General features: G+C 44.5%; 1 protein-coding gene across 2 annotated transcripts in view; it reads left to right on the forward strand.

The window, feature by feature from the left end:
- The window catches only part of hars (histidyl-tRNA synthetase), a 28,229-nt gene extending 14,433 nt beyond the window's left edge, over positions 1-13,796 (forward strand). For both annotated transcript variants that reach the window (XM_078411689.1, XM_078411688.1), the window contains 8 exons: positions 352-459; positions 1,009-1,107; positions 2,183-2,276; positions 4,888-5,015; positions 7,510-7,770; positions 8,744-8,860; positions 9,645-9,791; positions 13,464-13,796. In XM_078411689.1, coding sequence (XP_078267815.1) covers positions 352-459; positions 1,009-1,107; positions 2,183-2,276; positions 4,888-5,015; positions 7,510-7,770; positions 8,744-8,860; positions 9,645-9,791; positions 13,464-13,523 — 1,014 coding nt within the window. In that variant the 3' untranslated portion in view covers positions 13,524-13,796. The remainder of the gene's footprint in view (positions 1-351; positions 460-1,008; positions 1,108-2,182; positions 2,277-4,887; positions 5,016-7,509; positions 7,771-8,743; positions 8,861-9,644; positions 9,792-13,463) is intronic.
- Positions 13,797-14,004: the final 208 nt, after the last annotated feature.

Consider the following 14,004-nt stretch of genomic DNA (forward strand, 5'->3'; position numbering starts at 1 on the left):
CACTAGGGACAATTTTTACATTTACCCAGCCAATTAACCTACATACCTGTACGTCTTTGGAGTGTGGGAGGAAACCGAAGATCTCGGAGAAATCTTGATCGTGTACACCTCTATAAGATCACTCCCCCCCTCAGCCACCTGTGCTCCAAAGAATAAAGTCCCATGTCCTCTGGTTCATGATTTCCCTCTTCTGTCGATGGCAGCAAAAAAGTCCCAGACTTAAGAAATACAATAAAACCAGTAAGCTTGCCTATTCATTTTCACTGCCGCCTGTACACTTTGTGCAAAGTGTGTTCACATGTAATTTTAAAATTGTATCTTAATCAAATTTCAAATTGTATTTTCCCTCAGGATTTTGATGTTGCTGGGCAATACGATGCAATGATTCCTGATGCTGAATGCCTGAAAATAATCCATGAGATCTTGAGTGAGCTGCAGTTAGGAGAGTTTCTAATTAAGGTATTAAAGGCGGATTGATTGAGTGAAAGCCACATCACAGAAACGTGTCTTTCATCCCACCGAGTCCCTCATCCCACTGTCCATGCCAACCATCCATCATCTGTCACACTAGTTCTTCAGACTTTAGAGAGTTTGGGGAGACTTAAGAATTTCGTGGAAATATTTTGTAAAATGTTTGTTTGTTTAGTTTAGGTATTAGTTTGGAGATACAGCGTGGAAACCAGGTCCTTCAATCCATTGAGTCCAGGCCAACCAGCGATCACCCCGTACACTAACACTGCCCCACGCATCAGGGACAATTTTGCAACTTACCAAAGCCAATTAAACTACAAACGTGTATGTCTTTGGTGTGTGGGAGCAGTAAAAAAAAAACCACGCAGTCACAAGAAGAGAGTGTAAATGGCACACAGACAGCACTAGTAGCCAGGATGGAACCCGGGTCTCTGGCGCTCTATGGCAGTAGCTCTACCGTGCTGCCCTAAAATTCAATGCTGTGGCTACGTTTCTGCCGTGGAGAGTTTGTAATTGATTGTATTTCTCTGTATTCAGGTCAATGACAGGCGCATCCTGGACGGTTTGTTTGAAGTGTGCGGAGTTCCAGCTGATAAATTTCGGACAATCTGCTCCTCTGTGGATAAAATGGACAAGGTAACGACCTCTCGGGGCCGGATTTGCTGCTGCCATTCCCTTGCCTAAAATCAGTTTCTGTTTGGAAGGGTTTTCTCTTGCTAAAATCAATATGGATTCAAAGCAGACACCACTGGCCCCGCACGCACAAGAGAGGCCACAACTGCAGAGAAAAGCATGCAGTGTACATCTTGGGTCAGTGACCTGGTGTCACTCTCGGTGGTGAGAGGATGGTTCAGCTTCCTGATAACAGGCAATTATTGAACATAAAACAGTATGGCACAGGAACAGGTCTAGTTAAACTAATCTCCTCTGCCGGTACGTGATCCATATCCTCCATTCCCTGTATATCCATGTGACGATCCAAAAACCTCTTAAATGTCCCTATCGTATCTGCCTCCACCCTTGGCAGCGTGTCCCAAACATCCACCATCCTGTGTGTAGTAGTAACTAAACAAAGAGAAAAAGATGGCACATTTCTAGTTTCCTATTCAGTTGTCTTTCTGATCATGCTATTCAGTGTAAACCAGCATCTGCAATTGCATTCTACACAGGTGTGGAGGGTTTGATAGGCAGATGATTGGAGTAAGTGATAAAGTGAGGCAAAAGGGTGTTAGAGGAGAACTGAAATATAAAGACAGGGAAGGATATGGGTAGAAGGGGACAGGAGGGAGGGGAAAAGAGTGGTGTTAAAGGGAAATGAGTGTTCGCAGTAGGGGAAAGGAGTAGGGTGCCTGACCCACTGAGTTCCTCCAGCACTATTAGTTTAGTTCAGGGATACAGCGAGGAAACGGGCTCACCGTGTCCATGCTGACCACGACCCCCGCAACTTAACACTATCCTACACACACTAGGGACAATGTTTAACCTTTACCAAGCCAATTAACCTACATACCTGTATGTCTTTGGACGTTTTATTAGCTGGTAGCCAATAGCATGGTCCACAGATTTAATAATACATCCATACGTTGCTTTTCTGCTTTTTTATATATGTAACTTTGTCCGTGTGCATCCACTTCTTTAATATTCCTGCTGTACTTCTGATCATTTTTACGTGGACTCGCTCATGTGCTTGCATCTTGTAACTTTCCTGTAGATGGCATGGGAGGACGTCAAGAATGAGATGGTGGCAGAAAAGGGACTGGCTCCAGAGACCGCTGACACGATTGGTGAATATGTCCAGCTCAACGGTAGGCTTTTTTACATTTTTTCAAAAATTAAAATGGCACTTCCAACTTTCACCAAAGCATCGACTTTTCATCCAAACCAAAACGATACCAAGTTTAGACCTTGGAGATACAACACGGAAACAGGCCCTGGGGCACCCTCGCCGACCAGCGACCACCCCATACACTAGCATTATCCTACACACTAGGGACAATTTTCAATTTTGCTGAAGCCAATTAACTTACAAAACTGTACACGTTTGGAGTGTAGGAGGAAAAAAGCCACGCAGTCAAAGGGAAAACTTACGAACTCCATACAGTTGGCACCAGTAGCGAGGGCTGACCCCGGGTCTCTGGCGCTTCCACTGTGCCGCCCTGTTAAGTTCTGGACTAAACTCAGCGGGTCAGGCAGCACCTCTCAAGAACATGAATAGGTGATGTTTCAGATCGGGACCCTTCTTCATTATCTTCATGCAGGGAATGTCCTCACGCAGTCCAACGCTCACTTGTTGCCATGTTTTCCATACACGCAGAGCACATGACCGTTCATGTTCTTGCTATTCTACTGTACTGCATGCCAATGGATTGTTTAGACAAACGTGACGGCCAGTTTGCAGACTGTAAGGGTATCACACGCTACAGTAAATAAATAAGCACCCCGGGTTTTCTGGTGCCGTTGAAGATAATTGGTTGCCCAGAATACTGGGAGCAGTCCATCACAATTCAGGAAAGAGTCACCTCCATTAGGTCTGAGCTCAGCAACAGGAGTCCCGTCACTGAACTGGCTTGTGAAACAATTGTCTGCCCAAAACTTCACTGCTCTCGCTGGAGTTTAGAAAGATGAGGGGGGACCTCATTGAAACTTACCATATAATGAAAGGCCTAGATAGAGTGGATGCAGAGGGGAGGTTTCCACTAGTGGGAGAATCTAGGACCAGAGGCCACAACCTCGGAATAAAAGGACGAACCTTTAGAAAGAAGATGAGGAATTTCTTTAGCCAGAGGGTGGTGAACCCGTGGAATTCATTGCCACAGGCGGCTGTGGAGGCCGTCATAGAATCATACAGCATGGAAACAGGCCCCATGGCCCGAGTTGTCCACACTGACCAACATGTCCCATCTACACTGGTCCAACCTGCCTATATTTAGCACATATCCTTCTTAACCTATTGGTTGCATGTACCTGTCCAAATGTTTTTTTAAACATTGTGTTAGTAAACATTTACCCTACGGGTGTCAAAGGTTATGGGGAGAAGGCAGGAGAATGGGGTTTGGAAGGAAAGCTAGATCGGCCATGATTGAACGGCGGAGTAAACGATGGGCTAAATGGCATAATTCTGCTCCTAACTCTTATGATCTTATTATTTATTCCTCCTGATCTTACCCCCCTCATCCTCCTGCACTCCAAGGAATAAAGTTCTAGCCCTTTCAACCCCCTCCTACAGCTCAGGCCCTCGAGTCCTAGCAATATCCTTGTAAATATTCTCTGTACCTTTTCCAGCTTGTGAACATCTTTCCTATAACAGGGTGTAAAACTGAACACAATATTTCTAAATGTGGCATTGGGTATTTTTAAAGTGGAGATTGATAGGCTCTTGATTATTAATGGTGTCAAAGTTTACGGGATGGAAGGCAGTTAAATGGGGTTGAGAGGGAAAGATAGATAAGCCATGATCGAATGGTTGGGCAAACTCGATGGGCCGAATGACCTAATTCTGCTCCATTGTCTCATGGCCTCCCGACAGAGCGAGATGACTGTCAGGGAATGTCACTGACTGGTCCATTCCAGACTGCAGGAGGACGTACCGAGGGACATACCAAAGCTCGGAGCAGCCAGTGCTGAGGCTCTGTGGGGAGGACCACTGTCTAGAGTCCTGGGCATTCCGCTGCTGGGCATTGAGGGGCAGAGTCCGGTGGGGACAACCCTCAAACAAAGGAAGGGATATTACCCCACGGGGTCACATGAGTGGCAAAGCTGCTCCGTGTGTAAAGAAAAAGGGAGGCGTTAACACGGGAGGTCAGGAACAAAGTTGGGTTTCTGGCGCTGTGAGACAGAGCTCTACCCGTTGCACTGCAGGCTGAGATTTGCTCCATTGTGGAGATGCCCAACTTGCCCATGCCAGCCAACATGCCTGCGTTTGGTCCATATCCCTCTAAACCTATCCTATCCATGTACCGGACTAAATATTTCTTAAACATTGTGATAGCACCTGCCTCAACTACCTCCTTAGGCAGCTTGTTCCGAATACCTATCACCCTACGTGTAAACAAAAAAGTTGCCCCTCGGATTCCTATTAATCTTTTTCCCCCATAAACCTATGTCCTCTGATTCTTAAGTGCAATGGTGGGTGTGTAAACCACAGGCCAGTGTGAAGAAGGGTCACAGCCCAAAACATAGCCTGTCCATTCTCTCCACAGAAGCTGCTTGACTCCAGGGTGCAGGAGTAACTTAGCAGGTCAGGCAGCATCGGACGTTTCGGATTAGGACCCTTCTTCAGACAATTGGTTAAAGACCATGTAGCTGTATATCAGTATAGGTTAATGTTATTTTCTGAGGTTCGGCAAGTTTTTAAATCCATCGTTGTTGCTTACTCTTTCATAGCACCATGAGGGAATAATCCAATGTCTTTTGCAGGCAACTCTGAATTAATTGACAGACTGCTGGAGGATGACAAACTGTCAGCAAACAAGGTGGCTTTGGAAGGTCTGACGGACATGAGGCAGCTTTTTGCCTACTTAAAACTTTTTGGTGTTGAAGAAAAGGTAGGCGGATCACACAAGAACTGCGGCATTTTATCTAATGTGTTGTTACGGCAACAGTACCGATTCCAGTCCTTGCGGTAATGAAAAGACTGCTAGCCAATTGTTTTGTGTAAGGTGAAAGGAAAAAGATTGTGGGGAAGCGTTTTACAGAACCAGCTGTTAGAGGAATGGGTTGAGGCAGATACGATAACATTTAAAAGGCATTTTGACTGGTACCTGATTGGGAACGGTTTAGTGAGATATAGTTGAAACCCAGGCAAATGGGGCCAGAGTAGATGGGGCATTCAGTCACTAAGGATAAGTTGGGGCAAAGGGCCAACTGTATGACTCAAAGTAAACTCTGGCATTTAAAATGTTGGGAAGGCTACAACTTTATTCCTTGGAGTGTAAGAGACTGAGGGGTGTTCTTATAGAGGTGTTTAAAATCTTGACAAGCATAGACAGGGGAGATGCACAGTCGTTTACCCAGAGTAAGGGAATAAAAAAACAGAGGGCTTTGGTTGAAGGTGAGACTTTAGAGATACCACGCGGAAACAGGCCCTTTGACCTACCATGACTAGCGATCAACCCGTACACTAGCACTATCCTACTCACTAGGGCCAATTTACAGAAACCAATAAACCTTCAAACCTGCACGTCTTTTGGGATGTGGGATGAAACCGGAGCACCCGGAGAAACCCACGCGGTCTCAAGAGAACATACAAACTATAGACAGATAGCACCCGTGGTCAGGATTGAACCCGGGTCACTGACACTGTAAGGCAACAACTCTACCACTGTGGGAGGGGAAAGATTTAATAAGAACCTGAGGGGAAATGTTTTCACGCAGAGGGTGGTGATCATCTGGAATGAGCTGCCATGGGAGGTAGTGGAGGCAGGTACAATAACAGCATTTAAAAGATACTTGGATAGACACATGGATTGACTTGGCCTTCACTGCTGTCTGGCAATGAATTCCACAGATTCACCACCCACTGGCCAAACAAAAATCCTCCTCGTGTAGTCCTTGCTAAAGTCCTTACAGATAACAACCACCAACCTGCCCTTGTCCACCTTGTTTGTTAACCACTTTAAAAACATTATCAAATTTATGAGACTTGATTTCACACTTGCAAAGCCATACATTCTATCCCTAATCAATCCATATGGACACAATGAATTGCAGATACTGGAGTCTTGCAAGTGCTGGAGTAATTCAGCAGATTAGGCAGCATCCTGGCCTGCTGAGTTACCTTAGCATTTTGCTTCCTAATCAGTCCCTGCCTGCCTGTGAGGATTTGTAGGTTAGCCCTTTGTAAATTGCCCCTGATATGTAGGGAGAGGATGAGAAAGTGGGATAACATAGATCTAAGGTGAACGGGTGATCGATGGCCGAAGGGCCTATTTCCATGCTTTATATCTAAACTAAACTCCAAATCTGTTTCCATTGCCACATGATTCAGGTAATCTGCTATTAGATGTATTAAACCCACACAAATAATTCATAGCTTAATATTTTGTTTGAACCTTTGTTCGTAAACAAAAGTGAAAATTGACATAGAACACAGTACAGCATAGGAACAGGCCATTCGACCAACAATATGCTAAACATGATGCCGAGGTTAACTGATCTCTATCTAAAAGCCTCTTAAACATGTTCCTGGACCCCACTACCTTCTGTGTAGTAAAAAAGAATTTGGCCGACACATCTCCATTAAACATTCCCCCTCTCACCTTATAGCTATGCCCTTTAGTGTTAGTGTTGGACATTACCATCCTGGGTCAATAAGGTTCTGGCTGTCTACCCGATCTACACCTCTCGTAATTTTATATACTTCTATTATGTCTCCCATCAATCTACGATATTCCAGAGAAAACAGCCCGAGTCTGTCCAACCCCTCCCTGTAGCTAATACCCCCTAATCCAGGCAGAATTCTGGTAAACCTCTGCACCCTTTCCAAAGCCTTCACATCCTATAATTAGACGATGAAACCTGCACGCATTGCTCCAAATGTGGCCTAACCAAAGAGCTCGAGTCAGACAGTCAAGAATGGGTTTTTTTTTGTCATATGTCCCGAAACTTTAGACTTTAGAGATACAGCGCGGAAATGTCTAAACATAATACTCTGTATTAACGCCTAATTAACAAAAAAAGCTCAGTATATATGAAAAGACCAAATTAAAAGGTGGAACAGTGGTAAAGTTGCAGCGCGAGAGACCTGGTTTGATCCTGACTACGGGTGCTGTCTGTAAGGAGTGTGTACGTTCTCCCTGTGACCGCGTAGGTTTTCTCCAGGAGCTCCTGTTTCCTCCCACACTCAAGGCGCACAGGTTTGTAGGTTAATTGGCTTCTGTAAATTGTCCCTAGTGTGTTCAGGATCGGGTTAGTGTGCCGGATTGCTGGTCGGTGCGGATTTGGTGAGCCAAAGGTGTTTCCACGCTGTATCTCTAAACTGAGACTAAACTAGATTCATTTTGATGCATCTTATTTTATGCTGCCCTTTGTCTTTCGCAGATTGTCTTTGATCTGAGTTTGGCTCGTGGGTTGGACTACTATACTGGTGTCATCTATGAGGCGGTGCTGGTACGCACACAGGTTGACGGGGAGACACAGCAGAATGACTCCAGTGAGTCAGTGGGTGTCGGAAGTGTCGCCGGTGGAGGCCGTTACGATGGCCTTGTGGGAATGTTTGATCCCAAGGGCCGGAAAGTCCCGTGTGTAGGGTTCAGCGTTGGGATCGAAAGAATTTTCTCCATAATGGAGCAAAAAGTGGAGGTATCGCTGCTAATTCATTACTTTTAATCCAACGTAAGATATAGAGTCATACAGCATGAAACAGGACCAACTTGCCCATGCCAACCAAGATTCCCCACGTAAACTAGATGTTAAAAAAACTTTAAAATACACCACAAAGATCGGGCAAGGCAATCAAGACTTTAAAACAAATGTTCTGTTACCATTTCAACCTCATTTTACTAATGTTATTTTTACGATTGCTATTTGTTCCTCCATATAATCCAAGATGGCCCATCTACACCACCTGTCTGCGCTTGCCCCATATCCCTCAACCTTTCCTATCCAAATGCCTATCCAAATGTCTTTTACATGCTCGTAAGACATGGGTGCAGAATTAGGCCATTCAGCCCACTAAGGAATATCTTCTTCCCCTCTGTTATAAGGCCCTCTGTGAATGGTTCTTCCATAAGCTAGGGTGCTGTCCAATTCATATCTATCCCATTGTGGACATTGGACTTTGTCTCTGGAACTGATGCGCTACAGTTTTATATCAAAGTGAAGTGAGATTGATGTAAACTGCTTTTGGGGTGGTTCTGATTTTCATACTTCTCCACAGTGAGTTATAATTTTGCATGGAAAATTTGGAGATTCACTCCAGTATGGGTGGCAGAGTGGTGCTGCGGTAGATTTGCTGCCTTACAGCACCAGAGACCTGGGTTTGATACGAATTACGGGAGTTGTCTGTGTGGAGTTCGTACGTTCTCTCGGTTCACATGGGTTTTCTTCAGGTCCTCTGGTTTCCTCCCATGTTCCAAAAATGTGCATGTTTGTAGGTTAATTGGACTCTAAATTGTTCCTAGTGTGTCGGAAAGAACTAGTGTACAGGGAAATCGTTGGTCGGTGCGGATACGGTGAGCTGAAGGGTGTGTTTCCACGCTGTATCTCGAAACTAAACTAATTGCGTCCAATGGCCTCTGTGATTCAGTGATGATCTCGCCATTTGTTTCTGCAGGCCTCCGATCAGAAAGTTCGTACGGCGGAGACTCAGGTTTTTGTTGCAACAGCTCAGAAGCATCTTCTGGAAGAAAGGATGAAGTTGGTGGCAGAGCTCTGGCAGTCTGGGATCAAGGTTTGTGTGTGCTGCTCTGTTATATACAAAGGCAGAGTCAGTAGGGACTCCTCGGAAATGGGAAGGGATATCACCCCAATGGGTCACACGAGCGGCAAAGGTGTTTTGTGTAAAGATTGTTGCGAACACTACTGAGTATGACACTATTGCAGAGATTTGTGGACGCAGCCCAGACTATCACCCAAACCAACCTCCCTTCCATTGATTCCATCTACACTTCATGCTGCCTTTGCAAGGCCATCAGCATAATCATGGACCAATCTCACCCTCGTCACTCCCTCTTCTCCCCTCTCCAATCAGCCAAGAGGTACAGAAGTTTGAAAACGCATATCTCCAGATTTAGGGACAATTTCTCCCCTCCTGTTATCGGGCCACTGAACTATCCTATCACCAACTAGAGAACAGCTCTGAACAACCATTTACCTCATTGAAGACCCTTGGACTATCTTTTATCAGACTTTACTGGATTTTATCTTGCACTAAACGTTTTCCCTTTATCCTGTATCAGTACACTGGACGGCTTGACTGTGACCATGTATAGTCTTTCCGCTTATCACTGTACCTCAGTACACGTGGCTATAAATAAATAAATAAATCTTCAATTGCTTTTACAACTTTTAAAACTAAAAAATCATCTTCAATTGAAGACTGGGGTTTAATTATTCTGCTGGAATCACTGCTAAAATGACACAAGTCTCACACTCGTGATTCATTGTGTGCTTTATTGTGGAGGTGATGCCATTCCGTGGAATGTAAAGCGTGGTATTTTTGTGTTACTTTGCAGGCTGAAATCATGTACAAAAAGAACCCCAAGCTTCTGAACCAGCTCCAGTACTGTGAGGAAACTGGAATTCCCTTGGTAGCTATAATTGGCGAACAGGAACTCAAGGATGGAGTTGTCAAACTTCGAGTTGTCTCCACAAGAGAAGAGGTAATTTTATTTATGTAATAGACATAGAGCCCCACAGCATGGGAACAGGCCCTGCAGCCAACCTTGTCCATGCCAACCAAGTGAAGGGCGGCAATGTGACGCAGCGGTAGAGTTGCTGCCTCGTGAGTTCCAGAGACCTCTAGTATTCACTGGAGTAGGCTTGTATTCACTGGAGTTTAGAAGGATGAGAGGGGATCTTATAGAAACATAAAATTATAAAAGGACTGGACAAGCTAGATGCAGGAAAAATGTTCCCATTGTTGGGTGAGTCCAGAACCAGGGGCCACAGTCTTAGAATAAAGGGGAGGCCGTTTAAAACTGAGATGAGAAGAAACTTTTTCACCCAGAGAGTTGTGAATTTGTGGAATTCTCTGCCACAGAGGGCAGTGGAGGCCAAATCACTGGATGGATTTAAGAGAGAGTTAGATAGAGCTTTCGGATCTAGTGGAATCAAGGGATAAGGGGTGAAGGCAGGCACGGGTTATTGATTGTGGACGATCAGCCATGATCACAATGAATGGCAGTGCTGGCTCGTAGGGCTGAATGGCCTGTTACACCTATTTTCTATGTTTCTATGACCTGGGTTTGATCCTCATTACGCGTGCTGTCTGTATGGAGTTGGACGTTCTCCGTGTGACCAAGTGGGTTTTCTTCAGGTGCTTTGGTTTCCTCCCATAGTCCAAAGACGTGCAAGTTTGTAGGTTAAATGACACCTAACTTTTTATCGTCCCAAGTGTACAGGGTGATTGCTGGTCGGCATGGAAATGGGGGTGGGAGGGGCAGGGCGCAAAGAGCCTGTTTCCATGCTGTATCTCTATATTCACATTCTGGGGTGGGGAGAATCTTATTGAAGCCGACCAAATAGTGAAATGCCGAGGGTGTGGATGTGGAGTTGATATTTCCAGTCAGTGTGAGAATCTAGGACTAGAGGGCACAGCCTCCCAATAAAAATACCTTCCTTTAGAATGGAGTTCATGAGGAATTTCTTTAGTTAGAGTTGTGGTGAATGTGAGTAATTCATTGCCACAGATGGCAGTGGAGGCCAAGTCATTGGGTATTTTAAGTGCAGAGGTTTTTGCTGGGTTATTGATTCAAGGGCATCAAAAGTTACAGGGAGAAGTCAGGAGAATGGGGTTCAGAGGGATGTCAAAGCAGGGCAGGACCTTCACAGTGAATGGCAGGGCCCTGGGGTGTGTTGCAGAGCAGAGTGATCGAGAAGCGCAGGTACATAGTTCCTTGAAAGTACCTTTGGAGGTAAATGGGGTGGTCAAGAAGGCTTTTGGTACATTGGCTTTCAGGGTGTTGAGATAGAAATAGGGATGTTATGTTACAGTTGGACAAGATGTTGATGAGACCGCCTTTGGGGTATTGTGTTCAGTTTTAGTCACCCTTCAATAGGAAGAATGTCACTAAGCTGGAAAGAGTGCAGAGAAGATTTGCGAGGATGTAGCCAGGACTCGAGGGCCTGAGCTGTCGGGAGAAATTGAGCGGGCTAGGACTTTATTTGGATTACACGAGGATGAGGGGTGAACTTATGGAGGTTTATAAGATCATGAGGGGAATAGATCGGGTAAATGCACAGACTTTTATCCAGAGTAGGGGAATCAAGAACCAGAGGAAATGTGTTTAAGGTGAGAGGGGAAAGATTTAATATGAACCTGAGGGGCAACTTTTTCCACACACAGGGTGGCGTGTATATGGAATGAGTTGTCAAAGACTGGTAAGTAAGGGAGAGCCGTAACAAGTAGAATGGATAAGGGAGAGCCAGTGAATGTGGTGTATCTGGACTTTCAAAAAGCCTTTGACAAGGTCCCACACGAGAGATTAGTGTGCAAAATTCATGCACATGGTATTGGGGGTAGGATATAGACATGGATGGAAAACTGGTTGGCAGAAAGGAAGCAAAGAATTAACGCGTCCTTTTCAGAATGGCAGGCAGTGACTAGTGGGGTGTCGCAAGGCTCGGAGCTGGGACCCCAGTTATTTACAATATATATTAACGACTTAGACGAGGGAATTAGATGTGGCATCTCCAAGTTTGCTGATGACACAAAGCTGGGTGGCAGTGTGAGCTGCGATGAGGATGCTATGAGGCTGCAGGGTGACTTGGATAGGTTGGGTGAGTGGGCAGATACATGGCAGATGCAGTATAATGTGGATAAATGTGAGGTTATCCACTTTGGTGGCAAGAACAGGAAGGCAGATTATAATCTGAATGGGGAGGGTGCAACGAGAACTGGGTGTGCTTGAAAGTCAGTGAAAGTAAGCATGCAGGCACAGCAGGCAGTGAAGAAAGCTAATGGCATGTTGGCCTTCATTGCGAGAAGATTTGAGTTTAGGAGCAAGGAGGTCCTACTGCAGTTGTACAGCGCCCCGGTGAGACCGCACCTGGAGTATTGTGTGCAATTTTGGTCTCCTAATTTGAGGAAGGATATTACTGCTATTGTGGGAGTGCAGCGTAGGTTCACCAGGTTAATTCCCGGGATGGCGGGACTGACATATGATGAAAGAATGGGTCGACTGGGCTTGTATTCACTGGAATTTATTAAGGATGAGAGGGGATCTTATAGACACATATAAAATTCTTATGGGATTGGACAGGCTGGATGCAGGAAAAAAGTTCCTCATGTTGGAGCTGGAGCCAGCACATCTATCCCACAACCGACTTCCTTGGCCAGCTGGCTAAACCAGCAAAGCTCTGGTACCAAGAGTGCCAGAAAATCAGTGGTGGAACTGTAATGAGTAAATATTAAATTTAAGTGCAAGATTATATAACTATATTAATTAATTAAGACAGGGTTAAAATATAAAACACAGCAAAAAGTCAATTACCACCTTTTTGGGCTGATTATCAATTAATGTGCAAATTTACTTCAAGTACTTCCATATGCTTAGTCGAGTCGCATATATCAACGCTTTCTTCATAACTTAGTCATACATTTTATGACCATTGTTCTTTTATTCAATATCAAGAGAATTGGGATGTGTAAGGAAAAAGCAAAATAGAAAAAACAAAACAAAACAATTTTTTCTTTGTGTTGCAAAAAATATCTGTTCAATAACCTTTCTATAAATAGCAGAATATACTCGTGATAGGCCTGACATTGTACATGTAGTCCAAGAACTACAGCCTATTGGAAATAATAATCGTTTTTCACACATGAATGTAGTAGCGCAACGTGTATGCGCATTTGGCGGGCATACGTTTTTTTGCTGAAAAGCTGCATTACGCGCCATATTATGAATTTTGATGTAAAATTCTGAATTTTGGACATCAAAATTATGAATTTGTAAAATCAAATGTTGGGAGGTCTGGATATGGGGAAAAAGCAGGAATGGGGTACTGATTTTAGATGATCATATTGAATGGTGGTGCTGGCTCGAAGGGCTAAATGGCCTACTCCTGCACCTATTCTATCTTTTTTGGGAGATAGCTGAGGCAGGTACTAAAACAATATTTAAAAGACATTTGGACAGGCTATATGGATAGGAAAGGTTTAGAGGGATATGGGCCAAGCGTGGGCAGGTGGGACTGGTGTAGATGTAGCATCTTGGTTGGCATGGAGAAGTTTGGCCAAAGGACCTGTTTCAGGACTATATATTAAATATTCTATAATATCTATTTCAGGTTTTAGCCCGTATGACTATCTTTGTCCCCGTTACCTCTTACAGATTAATGTCGCAAGAGCAAATCTCAAAGAGGAAATTGAGAAGAGAACGTGCCAGTCGTAACCCCATCACAGAGATGCACATCTGCTTTGCCAAAGCGTATGTCAGAACCACTCTGCACACTTGTCACTACTACAGCATAATGTGCTGCAGAGTGAGCATCAATCTGCTTGTCAACCAGTATGAGAAGAAGCTTACGGACCCCCTCACCGCTAGGGGCTGAAATAACTTTCTCCTGCTCTATTAAATTTGGGTTTGAAAGTAGATACAATTATGTCTGACATTATAATCCTGTCTTTCATATCGGAGGCTGGAATTTACAGAATCAATAAAAGGCATGCTTGCAACTTCTTGTCTTGTTTTTTTGACCGGAAATGTTTGGCCACCTCTTCTCAGCTAAAACCAACTATAAACTTGCATCGCAATAAAGCATAATTAATCCATTTCCTTTAAATTGGCTACCGTTTTAAGGCAGAACCTCCTATTGAAAGGAGGCACAATGCTGGAGTAACTAAGCGGGTCGGGCAGCATCTCTGGAGAACGT

The sequence above is a fragment of the Rhinoraja longicauda genome, chromosome 14, assembly GCF_053455715.1.
Source record: "Rhinoraja longicauda isolate Sanriku21f chromosome 14, sRhiLon1.1, whole genome shotgun sequence".
Lineage (NCBI taxonomy): Eukaryota > Metazoa > Chordata > Chondrichthyes > Rajiformes > Arhynchobatidae > Rhinoraja > Rhinoraja longicauda.